At 49.4% G+C, this 18,154-nt stretch overlaps 1 protein-coding gene across 1 annotated transcript; it reads left to right on the top strand.

The window, feature by feature from the left end:
* The first annotated feature begins 110 nt into the window (after nucleotides 1-110).
* On the top strand, nucleotides 111-12,534 carry JMJD6 (jumonji domain containing 6, arginine demethylase and lysine hydroxylase). Its single transcript, XM_030461668.1, has 7 exons — nucleotides 111-362; nucleotides 1,033-1,421; nucleotides 4,342-4,628; nucleotides 6,104-6,239; nucleotides 6,355-6,493; nucleotides 7,157-7,284; nucleotides 8,818-12,534. Exons 1-7 carry the CDS (start codon nucleotides 234-236, stop codon nucleotides 8,852-8,854), a joined length of 1,245 nt encoding a protein of 414 aa, XP_030317528.1. The 5' UTR covers nucleotides 111-233; the 3' UTR covers nucleotides 8,855-12,534.
* The last annotated feature ends 5,620 nt before the right edge of the window (nucleotides 12,535-18,154 follow it).

The raw sequence follows: 18,154 nt of genomic DNA, 5'->3' as shown, positions 1-18,154 counted from the left end.
CCAATGAGGAGGCGGCGGGGGTGGAGCCGGCAGCCAATGGGAAGGCGTCGGGGGCGGGGCCGCGGTCACGGCGGCGGCAAGGGGCTGAAATTTCTGGAAGGTGCGGGCGGGCCCGGAGGGAGCGGGGCGGGGAGCGGGGAGAGGGGTGCGGGGTCTGGGGAGAGGGCTCTGGGGCGGCCCGGCGGAGGGTGACGGCCCCGGGAGCTGCTGCTGCCGCTGCCCGCGCCGCTGCCATGAATCACAAAAGCAAAAAGCGGATCCGTGAGGCGAAGCGAAGCGCCCGGCCCGAGCTGAAGGACTCCCTGGACTGGACCCGCCACAACTACTGCGAGACCTTTCCCCTCAGCCCCGCCGCATGCAAGGTGCGCCCCGGGCCCGCCTTACCCCGGGGGGCTGAAAGGAAGCGAGGAGGGAATGGGAAGACCACCCTGAGGGAATAGGGGAGGGGGTCGGGACGCACGGCTTGGGGGGGGGAAGGGGAGGATTGGGGAGGTGTGAGGGAAATGGGGAGGGGCGGCTGGGGGGTTCTGAGGGATCTGGGGAGGCCTGAGGGGCAGGGGGGCTGAGGGAGGTGTGATGGCGGCGGGGAAAGGGCTCTGCTTGGAGGCTGAGGGTGCCTCAGAGCCGGGGGGGCTTCCCAGGGGACACCCTGAGGGAGAGGGTGAGGGCGGGGAGGGGGCGGGCAAGCAGCACCCCAGGGTTTTTCCTCCCCTCTGTGAGGCTGGGGGTGTTCAGTCACCTTCAGAGCCGGAGCTTCCATCGAATTCCCGGGAGCGGCAAGGGGGGGATATGCCAGCTGAAAGGGCAGGGGCGGGGAGGAGTGCCAAAGGGCTCCGTGCTCCTGGTGTTACTGATGGGTGCAAGGAGCGGGGCATGGGAAACAGGACTGCAGCCTCGGGGAGCTTAAAATAGCCCAGGAGCAGCTTGATCCCCTCGTGGTGTGTGGAACAAAGTGTGATTGTGGAGCTCCTCCACGCTGTTAGCCTGTCCTAATATTAATATCTCTTCCGTGTTCCTCTCCCGGGTTTGTAGGATAACGTGGAGAGGGCAGATGCACTCCAGCTAACGGTGGAGGAGTTTGTTGAGCGTTATGAAAAACCTTACAAGCCTGTAGTCTTGCTGAATGCTCAGGTGGGTTGGTCAGCCCAGGAGAAGTGGACTCTGGAACGCCTGAAACGCAAGTACAGGAACCAGAAGTTCAAGTGTGGGGAGGACAATGATGGTTATTCTGTGAAGATGAAGATGAAATACTACATAGAGTATATGGAAACCACCCGGGATGACAGCCCCCTCTACATCTTTGACAGCAGTTATGGAGAGCATCCCAAACGCAGGAAACTCCTGGAGGACTACAAAGTACCCAAATTCTTCACTGATGATCTCTTCCAGTATGCAGGGGAGAAACGGAGGCCCCCCTACAGGTAAAGTGCAGTGGCAGCAAGAGAAAAGCAGCTGATTTCCATCTCTTGAACACTTCCCAAATAGGTTCAGTTGTCTCCTATCAAATAAAGTGATAGCTTTCTGCCTGCTAGTTTGAAAGGAGCAAACATCCCTCTCCCAGAGGATGGGAGGGGCAGATTTGTCAATCAGGATTTCTGGTTCTGCTGCCAGTGTTGCTGCAAGCTCATGGGTGATTTTTTTTTTCAAGTTAGTTTACCTCCCTTCTTAGATTTCTAACAAATGTCATAGCTATTGGAAGTTAGGAGGATTAATTTCTTGTTGTGTGTGCTTTCTGGCCTTCAGATTTTAAGTGTCTCAGGAATAGCTGCTGGGTTTTGCACCAGTGGGATTTTGTTTAATTATGCTCAGTCCTTTTAAGGTCAAGATCTTCAGCTTAGATGAGTATGAAGCATGGAAACTAGTTCTTGGCTTCCACTCAGAAGAGTTTGGGAGAGAGCAGTAGTTCACATCAATGTAGTGTTTCCAAAACATCCCCCCCTCTTTTTTTTATTTTGCATCAGATTGAAAAAGGATTGAAATTGCATTTCATTCCTTAATGCAACTGCAGCAACCTTGTATTTGGGATCCTGGTTAGAGAAGGGCTTTTAGCTACCCCAGTGTAACTCCTTGTAGCAATATGAGCATGAGCTTAATGCTTCCAAGTAATTAAAGTCTTTACAGCAGCAAAATGGTTGGATAGTGCCTTGTCCTTTGAGTGACAGGAGGCTGTGATGTGGGGTTTTTTTATTGTTTCTTTATTAAAAGTAGGACAAGGGATGAATAATGGTCCTCTTCTTCCCTGCCATCTTTCATGTGTCTGCTGTTCAGTTGTGGTTTTACAGGAGTGAAGCATGAAACTAATTCAGTTTAAGATCCCTGAAGTAGGTGTTTTTACAGCCCCTTTTTATAATTCACTTTTCAAAGGAACAGAAAAAGCTGTGGTCAAACACAGAACCCCCCAGGTGTAGCCTCTGGTAGAAACTTGAATATGCTTAGAGAACTGGGGATCATTTATCCTCATGATAGTTAAACTGGATAATTGGGTTGTGATTCAGTTTGTATTGATATCTCATCCCACACACAGACACATGCTGAGCTCCTCACTTCTCATCTTCAGAGTCACAATCTTGTGCTTTGTTCTGGAAAATGTGGGTTTGGGTGAGGCTGTTTTACCCTTCTTTGAGTGATGCAAGAGGGCAGGATGGTGCCTCCTGCAGTCAGGGCTTTCATCTGGGTGGAGGAACAGATGAAGAGTATCCAGGAGCTTAAGAGCATAATTAAAAATCCAGCAGGAAGTGGTGCTTTCTAATCCCAGGATCAGGATGTGCACTGTGCAGCTTGACCTCTGGATTGAGACCTCAGTAGTGATAGTGCAGGAGCTTGATCCCAGAAGCTCTTTGGGACATTTTTTTATTAGAGTTGTTCCTTTTCAAAGCAAGGGCACTCATGTTAGGAAGCCATTTGCTGAACCAGCTGTTCTGATTTGGAGAGGAGTGGGGTGGGTTTTTTGCTTTTAAATTGAAGTTGGAGGATGGGAAGTTTTCAGTGGTAGATTTGATGTCTTGTGGTGAACTGAGTTATGTTTGTTGGAAATGAAACAGCTGGAGGAAGATGCTAACGAATTGTAGTGTTCCTACATAAAGGTTTTTAGAGCTTCTGTGTGTGTAGTCAGAAAAGTGGGGTAGAACAGTGTGTCTGTCTGTGCACCAGGCACATCTTCACGTGTTCAGTTTCTTCTCACTTCTCTAGTGAAACCTCTGACTGCTCTGCCTGGGGGTTAATTAGCTTTTCAAGGCTAATAGGAATCTAAAGAGTGAATTGATGACACAAGTGACAAACACACCTCGTTTTTTATGATTTTATGGCTCCTTTGTGAAGTAGGAGGAGTGCAGCTTGATAACCAAACTTACAGCCCTGCAATTGCTGTTAGCAAATGCTACTTGGAAACCAGCTTAGTTTTACACTTGTTTTGGGAAAAGGAGGTTAAGAGTTTGCTGAATTCCAGTCTCTTCTGGTATCTTGAACTCCTCTTGCTGCACATCACCTGCCTGTCAGCCATGAGGTGGAGGGGTCTTGGTGCTTTGGTTTCTACCCTCTCTGCTGCCTGCTAAACAGTTAATGCCTTTTTTTTTTTCCTCTTGGCACATGATATCAAGCATTTACACTGCTTTATCACATGAGGGAGATCTTAGGGTTCTCTTGCAGGAGAAGAAGAAAGGTGCTGCTGCTCTTAAACACATGTAGCAGATAAAGTTCTCCATAGGGTGAAATAAACCTTGCAAATGGGGAGTGGGAATATACACACCAAATCCTGAATGGTCACTGGGGGATAAGCTCCAGCTAGTTAAATGTTGGAATGAAAAGCCTGTTGTAAATAAATGAACACAAGGCATAGAGGGGAGGCCAGGGTTGCATAACTTGCTGTGCTCCTTACTTGTGTTGCCTTTTGTTTGCTCCTCACTGTTGGCAGTTTTGGAGCCATGGATGAGTAGAGGATTTTAGAAGAACACAGGATTAGGAGAATCCCTCTGCATCTTAGGAATCCTAATGCAAGCTGTTACAACTTCATCACGTTCCTAAGCCTTGAAATAAGTATCTATTTTATTGAAGAGCTGTTCATGTTATAGCTACAGGATTTTTTAAAAAAGCTTGCTTCACCTTCTTCTCCCAGAGTCCTTCTTGACCCAGTTCAGGTTGGCTTTTAGGTTAAACCCATGTTCTATCTTTTGCTGTAGTAGTGTGAGCCTGACAGCCTGACATTCCTAAGTTAAGGACCTGTACCCACTTGGATCTCTGACTGTGTGAAATGAGCATCTGTGATTCTTCTGTCTTATTCTGAAGAACAGAGAAGGCAGCTCCTTCTTTGCTCTGTGACTGAAGGATTTTTCCCTCTCCATGCAGATGGTTTGTGATGGGCCCACCTCGTTCTGGAACAGGAATTCACATTGATCCCTTGGGAACCAGTGCATGGAATGCCTTAGTCCAGGGACATAAACGTTGGTGCCTGTTCCCCACCAGCACTCCCCGAGAGCTGATCAAAGTGACCAGAGAGGAGGGAGGGAACCAGCAGGATGAGGCCATCACATGGTTCAATGTCATCTACCCAAGGACACAGCTCCCCACTTGGCCCCCTGAATTCAAACCCCTGGAAATCTTGCAGAAACCAGGGGAGACAGTTTTTGTGCCAGGTATGTATGAATCTCTCCAGGGAGGAAACCTGGGAGAGAGAGAAGTTCATTCTTACCATTCCTGTGTAGTAGAGATTAAGAGACTATTTCAGCTTTCATCTGTGGGCCATCTATTACAGAAGAAACTATACTGAGCTGTTCCAGAAGGGATATGTGCTGCAAGAAATACTTTGAGACTATTTAGCTCTTCTCTGAATGTCCAGAAACATGCATGGCCTGTTGCCTAGGACTGCATGTGGTACAGATGACAAAACAAGTGGGACCTGAGTTGCAGCATCACAGGAATGTGATCCTAAACTGAACTGCAGTAACTGTCAAGGCACAAAATAATAGAGGGGTTTGAGTATGAGTTATTCTTGGGCAAAATGTTTGCATCTGTATACACTAGCAAATTCATGACTGACTTTTATGGCCTCAGTAGTCTGATTGCATTTTTTTTTTCCTCTGTGGCAAAAGAACCACTTGAAGCATTGACACTTTCCACCCACCTCTTTGGACCTTTGTATTTGAAACCAAAAGCCAGAGGAACTGGTAAAGATGCAATTCTTTTTAAGTGGCTGCACACTTTGTGCCCATTTTAACTGGGAGGTGAGGTGGCTTATGACTAAAGAGAAATTCAGTACCAAATTCCAACCTCTGAATCTTGCAGGATTCTGTGCAGCGTGGCTCAAAGCTCCTCCTCACATCACTTGTCTCTAACATACAACTGAGTTCATGTTTGAAGAGTGCCTGGTGACTGTCTTGGCACTTATTAGTGTACCTCAGTGTACCTTCTGTTGAGATTTTGTAGCTGTCAGGTTCCATTAAGCTGTTTCCTTAGTCTTTTTATGAAGTTATAAGTGGGCTGTCAGAACACTACTGTCTATTTTTATCCTGTGTGAGGAAACAGTTTGGTATCTATTTTTAAATGAAAGATTAGTCTGTAGTCATAAGAACCTTACTAAATCACCATGGAAAGTGCTCTGCTGCTTAACACAGAGTCTCTCTGTGGCCTGGGGTACAATGGCTCTTGCTGTTAAGTAAGCTGTGAGTAGCCAGTGTGTTGCTGTGGGCAGAGCACTGAGCACCCTTCTGTAACAAAAACCTGTAAAGTAATGAAGCAAATGCTGAAACAAAGACTGAGGGAAGATGATGTGGTGGCAAACTCACCTGGGATTGGCAGGTGAAGGTCCCATCTCCCCCCGTGCTGTGGAAAATCTGTGAAAAGTCACCTGGAAGATGCCAGGTGACCCCTTGGCATCTCTTGTTTTAAACAAACAAAAGACAAAGGCAGAGCTGGCAGAGTTGAGAGAGGGAGATGGAGAGCAAGGGGGCCCTTACAGAACATGAAGCAGGTGGCTTGTGGTGACATCTCTTCAAACTGAAAACTGAATTCTTGATGTTTTGTTTTTAAATGAGGTTTTTTTAACCTGAACTTCACTTGAACTTGCTTTTTGTAAGGTAGTCAGAAGAAGTCATTGCTCTTGTGTCTGTAGGTGGCTGGTGGCACGTGGTTCTCAACCTTGACACAACTATTGCCATCACACAGAACTTTGCCAGTTGCACCAATTTCCCTGTGGTGTGGCACAAGACAGTGAGAGGGAGACCCAAACTGTCCCGGAAGTGGTACAGGTAAGGGGTTTAACAGCTCCCTTTTCACTGTCTCTAGTGAAAACCCAAACACTCTGTTGCCTTACACACAGGGTTACTGTCCAGAGGCTGATCCTGACATTTCACCTCTGTTTAGGATCCTCAAGCAGGAACATCCAGACTTGGCAGCACTGGCTGATTCAGTTGACCTGCAGGAATCCACTGGTATTGCTTCTGATAGTTCTAGTGACTCTTCCAGTTCCTCAAGCTCCAGCTCCTCAGACTCTGATTCAGAGGTAATGCTTTTCACTGCAGCAGCTGGTCCATATCCTGTAGTTACATTTTTCTTTTTCCCATACCTGGTCCCCTGTTTTCATCCTCATGTTCACATCTTATGGAGGAAATTAATAGAAAGCAGCTAAACAAACCCACATGGTGGAGGAGCCTGTGGGCTTAGCAGGTTCTGTTAGCTGAAACTTCTCTTTGTGTTGCTAAATGAATTTAGTTTGTTTAATCTGTGTTTACATTGTGTATAAATCTGTCACTTGTATAGCTAGGCCATGCCTGTGTAAAATGGCTGCAAAAGAAATGCTCTGAAATTGAGGAGGGGAACACAATCCAAAACTGAGGCAGTCAGTTGTAACAGGGAATTTTTGTAGGCACTTAAATGCTCCAGAAAGCCCTGAGTTTACTCTTGGGAAATTAGATCCTTCTGGGAACCAAAATGAACACCTCAATTGTCTTGCCCCAAGCCAGCTTCGTGGTGACACCTGAGAACATCCCCATTCCTGTTCTTCAAACACTCCACTTAACTCTTCCCCCTGTCTTCCCTAACCCAGCAGGTTCTTTGAATACTGATTCCCCAGGGTTGCTGAGGTAGCTCTTAACCCTGAACTCCACAGCACAAACAGGTTACAAGGTTTCTTTCTGAATTCTGCTTTCATCTCTTCATCCAACAGTGTGACTCTGGCTCTGAGACAGAGGGGATGATGCACAGGAGGAAAAAGAGGAGAACGTGCAGCATGATGGGCAATGGGGACACAACTTCCCAGGATGACTGTGTCAGCAAGGAGCGCAGCTCCTCCAGGTGACCCCTTGGCATCTCTTGTTTTAAACAAACAAAAGACAAAGGCAGAGCTGGCAGAGTTGAGAGAGGGAGATGGAGAGCAAGGGGGCCCTTACAGAGCATGAAGCAGGTGGCTTGTGGTGACATCTCTTAACTGCTCCAAACTGAAAACTGAATTCTTGATGTTTTTTTTTAATGAGGTTTTTTACTTGAATAAAAAGCTGATTACTTTTCCTTGTTGTCTGCTTTAATAGAGAAATTTTGGGGGGTTGTTTTTGTTTTTTCATGGGCAAAGTGAGCTATTTTAACTGTGCCTTTTAAAGAGCACAGATTAATGGTGAACAGTTAAAGCTGAGAAGTGAGCAGGCAAGACTTGGGTTTCAGTGCTTTGTTCAAACAGAAAGCCATCAGTTAACTGCATGGTGTATTTTTGCCTGGTTTACTTCCATTTGGTTCTCTGCTTTATCTGTTAAAGGCAAAATTAATTTCTGTGTTTACCTATTTAAAAAAAAAAGGTGAGTTTCTAGTCAGTGTGGTGGGAAGGAACATGAATATTGTAGAATCAAGAAAGGGTGAAATTGCTGAGGAAGGAAGTTCTCTGGACTTAACCAGAGAACTTAAAAACAGTGAAACAGTGGGAGCATCCTGCTGGGAGGAACCTAAAATTCCTTTGCTAAATGAAGCATTTTGCTAAAATTCTTCATCCAGTTCCTTGCAGTTTGGTTACCCACTGCTGCTGTGCTGCCTTCTGCACTAGGGGCTGCCTGGGCACTGAGCTGTTGGATGCTGCAGGTTTGGCAGGGATGTGAGTGCTGTGGTGACTTACAGCCTGGCCTGTGAAAAAAGGGGTGCAGTAGCAATTAGCCTGAAGAAATCCAAATCCCCAGTTCCATGCCTGGTTTCTCATTGTAGTGCAGTGCCCAGAGATCTCTTTGCTTCTGCACATCTTGCTGTTTCCCTTGTTGGGATACCTTGCTCTCTGCTCTTCAGGGATTGCTCATAACAATTGAATTCCATCATTAAACTATTGAGAGAGAACTGTATTGACTGATCAGTTTGCCCCAGAGGCTTTAAGAATTTGTTTTCTGTGACATGATCACATCCCATTTCAGCAGCCAGCTGGGACTCCAGGCTGGGAGTGAGCAGCAGGAAATGCAGACCATTTATTCTTATTTTTTTTTTAATAAGCTGTAAAAATGCAGAGCACACTTGCAGATCTGTCCTTCCAAATATCCTGCATTTTCAAGTTGATTGCAGTTGAAATACCTGCAATATAAAGAACTGGAGTGCTGGCTACAACACCTGCTTTCCAGGTTTCACTGTTCTTCCTCCTGGGTGTTAATTGTTTTGCTCAGGAAGGGTGGGTGGGCTTTCTGCTCCAGCTCTGGGGTGGGTGAGTTGTTAGAAACAGCTGCAGACATCACCCCATGTACAAGTAGGAGCAATAAGCATGAAATCAACCTGCATGCTGCCATCTTGAGCTCTGCTGCGAGGGGAAACCCTGGAGTTGTTGACAGGCAGTTGGACTTTTTTTTTTTTTTTTTTTTTTGACAGGATTAGGGAATCTTGTGGAGGCCGCAGCTACCCCTGAGTGCTAAACACCAACCCCCCGGAGGCAGCTGCCCATGGAAGCTCCTTTAGCAGCCAGCCAGCTCTCTTCTGCCCCCTTCTGCTCTGTCTCACAGTCCTTGAGTTTTTTTGTCACTCTTCCTCGACCCAGACATCCCTCTTCATCTCGTGCTGTGGAAGGTTGGCTCCTTGGTAACTGGCAGGGGAATGCCCTGACTTGTTGTGCAATGCTTTGTTCCCTCTGTGCCCCAGGTGAGGGCACTGCTCACCCAGCTTTGGGTAAGGACATGCCAAGTATTGAATGGTTCACCCAACTGGCAAAGAAGGTGAAGGTCAGTTTTTAAAGAACTCTTTTTAAAACCAGCAGGTAAATCTTCAAAACAAAACAAAAAACCTGTGTTGTTTTGACACTGTCAGATGTTTACATGTTGTCCTGTACACTTGAGGAAAGGAACACCAGCCCTTCTGCTCTGTCTGAACACCCAGTGGATCTCCCAGCTGAATTTCAGGAAGGGAAGGTGGTATGAATGCTCCAAACTCTGAAGGAACTTCAGGGGAGGTGACTACCAACCTACAGCATCTTTCATGGTCTTAATCTACAGCTAGGGTGCAACACCTTAACCAGCAAGGATCTCTTTCCTTTTGCTCTGTGTCATGATGGACTGGTAACAGATGCACTAGCACCTTGTGATAGGAAGCTTGATGGAGCAGGATAATCCTGGACTTTCTTGCACAGCAAAAACCATGGGGAAAAAGTCAGCATTTGCCAGTAACCACAGCCCTTTGAGTGCAGGTGTGATGTTTAGCACTGGGCAACAACTGACAAAGTCTGACTCCTGGAGGGTAACAACAGTTTCTGGGCTTTAAATACCAAGCAGTTCCAGGGGTGTGGGCTGGTTCAGGCCAGTGCAGTTCACATACATTAATGGTTTTTCTTTCACTTGATGGGTTCAGATGTTTCTGGAACTTGAGGTGCCAATTTTACAGGACTGGGAGGGGGGACATACATTGTTTTATGCTTTTTTAAAAATGCAGTGTGTTGCTTAAGTCTGTGTAGATGCATTTGTTTTATGCCAGTTAAAGCTCTTGTCCCCAAGGGAGCTGTTGGAGCTGCTGTGTTTGGGTTTTGGTTTTGGTTTTTAGCAGAGGCTTGTGCTGGTTGTGCCAGTGAAGAGGTCTGGCTGGCTGAAGGTGTGTTGCAAGGAAAGGATCCTACTGTTTAGCTGAAGAGCACAGGGAGAAGCTGGCAGGGTTGGGGTGCTCCCCTGGGCCCCAGGTGTTAGATCTCACTGCAGCTCACTCCTCTGTCCAGGAGAAGACTTCAAAGCAGAAATGATGTGCATATAGTGAACTTGCAGGAGTGCCCAGGCAGGGGTAGCAGAATTCAAAAGCAGATTGGCTGCCTTAACAGTAACTTCCTTATACATGTTGGACTTGGAACCCAGATGTTGCCTTTCTGGGTGTTCTGTTTTTATTTTTATTTTTGTTAAACTTTGTCTGTTCCTGTTTAAACCCTTTCAGGGAGACAGGGCCCTGTCCTGTCATACAAAGGAATCCTAAATCTGTTTGTCAGGATATCTGCTTCTGAATCCTCTGTGCCAGGCTGTTTGTGTAGAAATAGCATGGTTGTGGTGAAAAAAAGAGAGAGGGGAGGTTTATTGATACACTCCTTGGGTGTCCAGCCTCCTGAATGTCCTCTGATAGCCAAGCATAAGGGAGCACACTTGCTCTGTAGACTGCTGCAGATTCTTCCACAAGATTACTTCATTTAAAAAAAAAAAAAAAAAGGAACTACTCAAACTCCTGGCTTTTCTGCCTTTTTTCCTGCCCAGCTGAGCAGCCTGGGAGCCTGCACAATCTGTGTTTCTTTTCAGAGCAGGATGCAGCTGGTGCCTTTTGGGCCTGGAGAGGCAAAGGCTCAGAAGTCTCAGCTCTGTCACAGTAAGGAGAGCCCTTAGAGAGCTGCCCAGTGCCCTCTTTGGTGGCTTGGCAGCTCCTGTGTCAGTCAGGTGGCTTCTGCTGTAGCTTGCAGTTGTTTTTGCCATGCCCAGTTTAGTTTTGCAGCCTTAAATGTGTGTGAGAGCCTGACGGCTGTGCCAGGACCACCTCCCCTCTGCTACCAGCAGCACAGTGAGAAGATGCAGAGTCAGAACTCTGCCATGCTTCTAGGAAATCAGTTCCAAATGGAAGCCTGGGGCTGTTTGCCATCCCCTGAAGAGCAGCAGTGTGTCTGACAGGGACTGCAGGCATCGTGAGCCCAGCAGGGCTGTGCTGACTGCTCCACAAGGCACTTTCTGCTCCAACACAAAGATGGATCTGTTCAGGTGCCCTGGGAATCAGGACTCCTGGGATTTCTGGTTCTTCCACCTCCAGGCTCTTGCTTCAGCTGAACTGGTGAGCTGCTCTCTTTGTCTCAGCAGGTGAGGACATTACCTACCTCACAGGGCTGGTGTGAGGCTGAAAGGAACATACTGGGCAAGATGTTTTCAAGTCATCCTTCCACAAAAAGCGTTCCAGACGTCCTGAGCAACCTGAGACTTCCCATCCTGGTGTTAGCTTTTTGTAGCAGAAAACATTGGGGATGTTTGTTCAGCACTCTCAGCCACGTGGTGGTGTGTGCTGGCCCTTCCAGAACTGCTGTGTGGTACAGAAATTGTAGCAGAACAAGGCTTTTTGTTTTCACCAGAGTTTAACTGTTGGCATTTCATGGCCTCCTCTAAATGGGATGTCCTGCTAGATTGGGATTTTTGTTTTTAAATAGGCTTATATTAGATCTCTCACCAGGAGTCAGCTCCACTGGCCTTACAGGGAGGAGGAGAGCTGGTACCTCCCAGACCCTCATTCCAGGCTGGATGAATAAGGAATAAAATTAAAAACTGTGCTCCCCTTGTGTCTAGCTCCATGCCAGTGGGAGGCTGACTGGGGAGAGTGGGTTTTGTGCTCACTTCTCCACATTTGTGCTTCTTGGGGCTTCCATGTCTCTTGTTCTGACTCCACTGCTTTTATGGACTGGGGAGCCCCAAAGCAGCAGCACTGCTCTGCCCCAGCACCCAGGGCCAGGCTGGGAGGGTTGGACTGGGAGCTCCCCAATTGCACTGTGCCTCTGGGTCCCTGTCCTGCCTGCTCTGGCTGAAGGTGCAGGGTTTGGTGAGCTCTGGCTCTGCTTTTGGGGCTGGTCACCAGTGCAAGTTTGTGTGCTGGGGGAGCTCAGGAGGAAAACCCCCCATGAGAGCTGAGATGTGGACAAGGGGCACCCTGATCTCAGAGATGGCACCAAGGAAGTGCTGGCATCCCCTTCCTTCCCTTCCTAACCTGGGCACCCTGCCTCCAGTTTCTCTTCTCAGCTGTTAACTCCCTCCAGATGCTTAGAAGAAAGACAGCAACCTCTTCCATAACTAACCCAGACTCCTCCTCCATGGATCCCCAGGCAGTGTGGGGCAGGGAGCATTTTGTTGGCTGAATCAAATGTGAAATGGCTGTGTGGGTCAGTTGTGATGGGAGGTTTGGGGCATTTCCCTGGCAAAGGGGGAAAGGAAAGAGCTGAACTGATCCATTTGGCAGCCACACTGTCAGCTCCCAGCCCTGCTGCTGCCCTTAGCTGCTTTTATCACCCCATCCAGCAGAGCTGGGATACTCTTAAATGGTCTTGTTTGAATGATTGTGGTTTTGCTTTTTATTTTAAATAAAATCAATTATTTTGCATTATCCTGTCACCTAGTCACTTCTTTTTCATATCATAATCTTAAATAAAAAAAAAAGCCACCTACAGCTGTACACCTCCTTTTCCCCAGGGTCCAGCAGTACAAAAGGGTGCTCAGGTATTAGCTCCAGGGGTGCTTGGGAGCCTGGCTCTAGCTCTGTACCAGATATGATTAGTAGATCCAGATGGAGGGGAGGGTGTTTTGGAATTCCTGGGGCTGTGGTGGCTCTGGGGGAAGGTTTCTCAGTACCTCTGTTAGCAGTTTGGGTGGTTTTGCTCCTCCCCAGGCTGTGGCAGAAGCAGCCTGAGCAGATACCCCCCCCAGAGCTCTGTGGTTGGCTGAACAAGGACTGGGAAAGAGGTAAAAATTGTCTTTTATTGGTGAGCTCTGAGCTCAGGAACTGCAGGTAAAGGAGCTGAAGCATGTGGGACAGCAGCCTGGAGGCTTCTGAAAGCTTTATGTTGTGTACAGGGGGGTTGTGGAGGAAACATCTGCTGATTTCTGCATGAACTTGTGCCCCTCCTCTCCCCAATACTGATGGTAAACATTTATTTTTATTATTGTCACCCATAAAACTGATTGGTTTGGGTTTTTTCTCCTTTGCTCTTCAGATCTCTGCCCTGCTCACATCCTCTGCTGGAGGGGATCTGCAGCCCCAGCTCTCCCTGGGGGCACTCTGGGCACATCAGTGCCTGGCATTTAACCATGACCAACTTCCAGGAAATGGCATCAATTGTGGTATCTGAAAGCTGTGTAGAGCCATTGTCAGAATGCTTTTATAACCTCTCTCCAGCTTTTCATTCCCAAGAGAGGTGATTTTTGTGTGCTCCCAGCTTCATGATACCCTCATTGTCCCTCCTGATTCAGAGGTGCTGCTGGTGCTTCCCTCAGTGCCACAACCTGGACTTCACTGATCATTTTTATTCCTCTGATTTATCAAACTTTCTTTTTGTGACAATTACAACCTAATACCTAAAGCCAGAGGAGGACACCCTGAGTTTAGAGCTGCTCCTGGGTTACCCCAGTGGCACCACAGAGGTTGGATTGTGCCCTTGGTGATGTTCTTGTTCCTTTGATACAACCAAAAGTAACTCCTGCAATTTCTGCTGCAGGGGTTAGAAAGCACCTCAGAAAGGGAGCAGGGCTGCACTCCTGCTTGAGTGTCAGTAACTGTGTTTTAAGGCTGGTTTGGGACTGCGTTTATGGTTTTGCTGCATCTCTTTTGTTTTTTTCTTTCCAAAGCAAGTCGAGATTCCTCAGTGTGACTGCTCTGTTTCTGGAGAAGTGTAAAGGGAGAGGAAGCTGCTTGGAAACGTGTTCAAAAGGAAATATTCTGTATCCTGTCTAGTTTGAGGGCTGGTGGGTCCCCCTGTATGGGATGCCTGTAACTATTGGGTGTCCTTTGGCTCATCACAAGGAGCTGAAACGTGGGGCTGCCAGCACAGAAAGTGTCTCTGCAGCTTGTGGAGGAGGAGGAGGAGGAGGATGAGGGCAGCTGGAGGAGCAGCAGCTGGGCTCAGCTGTGCTGGCAGGGAGGTTTTATCAGGGCTGGAGGTTTTACAATTGCTTTTCTGTTGCAGTGCTGCCTTGTTCAGACCCAAGGTTGTGTCATGCCCCAGCTGGGGACTGCCTGCCAGTAGCTGAGCTTTTGGTTCACTCTCAGGCCTTGGCTCAGCCTCCCTTCAAGGGCAAGGCCCTTGGAACAGGTGGTTCAAAACCTTGCAGATCATTCGTAGAACATAGAATGGGCTGGGCTGGAAGGGACCTCAGAGCTCATCAGCTCCAACCCTTGATCCACTCCCCCCGTGGTTCCCAGCCCATGGCACTCAGTGCCACATCCAGGCTCTTTGGAAAGATCTCCAGACACGGAGAATCCACTACTTCCCTGGGCAGCCCATTCCAATGCCTGATCACCCTCTCCAGAAAGAAATTCTTTCTCATCTCCAACCTAAACCTCCCCTGGCACAACTTGAGACCCTTTGTGCCCTCTTGTCTTGCTGAGAGTTGCCTGGGAAAAGAGCCCAACCCCCCCCTGGCTCCAACCTCCTTTCAGGGAGTTGCAGAGAGTGATGAGGTCTCCCCTGAGCCTCCTCTTCTCCAGCCTCAACACCCCCAGCTCCCTCAGCCCTTCCTCACAGGAATTCTGCTGGATCCCTTCACAGCCTCCTTGCTCTTCTCTGGACCTGCTCCAGCACCTCAAGCTCCTTCCTGAGCTGAGGGGCCCAGAACTGGACACAGGACTTGAGCTGTGGCCTCACCAGGGCTGATTATAGGAGCACTAAAACCAACTCAGAGCCTGCCCAAGCTCAGGAATTAGTGCAGAAAATGAGTTTGAACATAATGGAAGAGTTGTGCTGTGTGAGACCTGAGGCCTCGTTGGCAGAGAGCTAAGGGAGAAGGCACAGAAATGTGGGGATGGGGGAGCTCATGGGGAGGATTGTTTATTCCAGAGGGAGCCAGGTTTGTACTTCCCCACCCTTGTGCTGGGTTGGAGCTTTCGTTGAGCTTAAGTCTTCTGGGATTTAGTGTTTGGCCACTTGAGATGTGGCCAAACCAGAGCCAGCCCAGCACTGGGTGGGGAAAAAGCAAAGTGAAGAACAAGAGGCAGCCAGCCAGGTTGGTGACCCCTGAGCCCAGGTCAGCTGAAGTACAGGGACATTTACTGAAACAGCTTCTGGTTTCTGGAATGAAAGCAAGGAGGACGTTGCTGTTCTTGGCAAGGAAAAAGTGGTGTCGATGACATGAGTGGGATTTTCAGAAATCACCTGAGCTTGGACTAAAGGACCAAGTTTTATGTGAGGGGAAAGGGCTTGCTGGGAACACAGGATTGCCTGCAGCAGATGCTGAAGTCTCTGAGGTCTGTGCACCCCAGCAGCTGCTGCTTTCCCTCCTTGAAACCCGTGTGGATTTGCTCCCCCCACTCCACGGGCTCGGGGCACAGCTGGGGAGGAGAGGAGGATGTGGAAACCCAGCTGGCTCCAGCCCTCGGGCTCGGGGAGAAGTGTCCGTGCGAGCCAAGGACCGAGGTCCGGGCGCTGCGGGCCCGGTTCAGGTGCTGGGGAGCAACCCGGAAAACCTGCTTTCTGTGTGCCCACGGGGGGGTCTCTGGGAGGCTCTGCCCGCTACACCCGGGACGTGGGAGCAGAGCCAGGCTGGGAGCGGAGCCTTTGGGTACCGGGAGCTCAATCCCCCCCCTGGCCGGCAGATTCGCTGCGGGTTTGAGGAGCTGCCCGGGGCGGCTCTCACCGCAGCGACCCCGAATCCCGCACTGCTGGTGAAGCTCTGCGCCTGTTCCCGCTGCTACCCCCGCAGCTCGGGGGTTGTGCGGGGCTGTGCGGGGCTGTGCAGGGCTGCTCTCCTCCCGGGAGAGGGCAGCGTCCTCACTCCACTGCCCCACGGCAGCAGAAGGCGTGGGGGGCAACGCCTCTTGTTTCAAGGAGGTGATAAATCCCTCTTGGAAGGGTCCTGAGCTGAAGGGCTCTCTCTCTCCTCTCTCCCCTCTCTCTCTTCTCCCCTCTCTCTCTTCTCTCCTCTCCTCTCTCCTCTCTCCTCTCTCCTCTCTTTCTTCTCTCTCTCCCTGCTCAGGCCTAATTCAAGCCACATGCTGCTGCATTCCTGAGCGGGCAAACAGCCTCCAGCAGGCTTCCAGCTGAGAGCCATGGAAAATGTGCAGTGCCAGGGATAAAGAGCTGCAGATGTGTAAAGCCAGAACACCCCCAGAGTCACCCTACTAGCAGGTCACAGGTTTTGGCAGCCTCACCCCAAATTTCTCCTTGGCCCCAGCAACAACCTGCAGGTGACAACCTGCATCAGCAGAGTCACAAAGTCACCTTTAGACCTTTCCTTGCCCTGGACCAGGGGTTTCTCCTCTGTTTTTCTGTTTGGTTGGTTTTTTGGGGTGTTTTTTTTTCTTCTAGTTGTGAGCAATTTCCAGGGCTCTGGGGGAGCCTCTGAAAGGGAGTGAGCCACTGGATTGGGAGTGATGCCCTCATTCCTGCTGCTGGTTGTCACCTCAGCTCCAGGGTTATTTAAAACCAGAATAAAATACAAATGAGCCTGATGGGCTCCTAGTTCCCAGACTGCATCCCTAAACACACAGCCACATGTCACATAGCCAAGGCTGTGCCAGACTCTAATCAATGATCACCCTGTCCCGGCAGACATCAGCCATAAACCTTTTGGCTGAGGCTCTTTGCTCCTTCTTGAAGGATCTTTCAGAAGCTGCTCAAGGGAGAGTTTCAGTCTCACTCTGCTCCAGCTGTATTTGTACCCCTTTGTGTTGATGGAGCAATCCTGGCTGTCACGTCCTTCATTTTTTCCCCTCCTTCCACCTAGTGAGTCCAACTTTTGGAAGCTTCCCCAAGCTAAAGAGTGGGTTGGGATAGGAAGGGAGAAGAACACATCAGACAAGATGCTGAACCAGGCCAGGCCGTGCTGGTATCATCTCTGGATGTTCTCTAAAGCAGCTCTGGTGATCAGGGCCCAGGAAATGCAAAGCAGTGCAGAAGGGAAGATAAGTACCATGGCTGGTTGTTACTAAGAATACAATTAATTATCCATACACCACTGATTGCCTGCCTGATAGGATTACCAATAAAGACAAACCACAGTGACGACCAGGCCTTCACTTCCTTCCTCCCATCCCAAGGACTTAATCCCTTCTTTGTGCATGTTTTCTTTTTAGCCAGTCAATAAAAATCTCTGCTCCCAGAGATATCGCCAAAGCCTTTTCCCTGGAGGAAAGTTGGAGGATGGATTCCCATGTCTGCTCCTCTTGCACACAGCTGGGAGAAAGCTCCATGCTGGTTTTAGCCTGGCAGGAATAGCTTAGGCCTTCTAATTTCAGCCTGCTTTGTAAAAGGTTGGCTAATCCTCCCAGGAGACTCAAGAGGCAGGAAATCCTTGGTGGCAGCATCTGGGAGGACCTGACAACCCCTTGGCCAGTCTCCTTACCAGCTGCTAATGGCTTTTAGGCACATCCCATTTCTTGAGCCTCCCGTGTTCAGACCCCCTGGCAGCAAGGTGCTCAGGGGGAGGGTCTTGCAGCTCCAGGCACTTACTGTGTGGGTAGAACAGCATTTCTGGCACAGGTGTGCCACAGATGTCACCCGCAGATCCTGGGGAAGGTGGGGGGATGCTCTGAAGCTTGGTGAAGATGTTCTGCCAGGTGGTCCACACTGAGGAATGTCAGGACAGGACACGGCGGCCTTCCCTCACCCTGCCAGCCCCTCCACTCCCCAGCCAAGAGCTAACAAGGTGTGGGTGCTCATTAATCATGACCTGGAGCCCAGCTGCCCCCCAGCACCCTGCAGCCCCGCTGAGCTCCCTGAGCTGGGGGTGCCTCCTGCCCACAGCACCCTGGGGGATGGAGCTGAGAACACAGAGGTTTTTCCAAGCTAAACAATTAGGAATTATGCAAATACGGGAGCAGAACTCTCCGGGAATGACTTTTTGGATCCAGGGCTGTACCTAAGGCAAGATCCCCCCGTCCCGAGCCCGACAACTCTCTCCAGGCAGAGCTCAGCCATCCTCGCACTCTCCCTTCCCCAAATCCCTCCCGCGGGTGTGGGTGCGCATCCCCGGCCGGGGGTGGGGGGGCACGGCCCTGGCTCCCGGCTGTG

The sequence above is a fragment of the Calypte anna genome, chromosome 18 (assembly GCF_003957555.1).
Source record: "Calypte anna isolate BGI_N300 chromosome 18, bCalAnn1_v1.p, whole genome shotgun sequence".
NCBI classification, from domain to species: domain Eukaryota; kingdom Metazoa; phylum Chordata; class Aves; order Apodiformes; family Trochilidae; genus Calypte; species Calypte anna.
Note: the sequence above shows the minus strand (reverse complement) of the source record. Positions and strands in the feature narration are given on the sequence as shown.

What these genes read in the sequence shown, in the direction of transcription:
- JMJD6 (XM_030461668.1), top strand. Translation starts at nt 234, where the DNA reads ATGAATCACAAAAGCAAAAAGCGGATCCGTGAGGCGAAGCGAAGCGCC. An exon ending in GGAGACAGTTTTTGTGCCAG is followed by an intron (nt 4,629 to 6,103) that starts GTATGTATGAAT and finishes TTGTGTCTGTAG; the next exon opens with GTGGCTGGTGGCACGTGGTT. An exon ending in CTGTCCCGGAAGTGGTACAG is followed by an intron (nt 6,240 to 6,354) that starts GTAAGGGGTTTA and finishes ACCTCTGTTTAG; the next exon opens with GATCCTCAAGCAGGAACATC.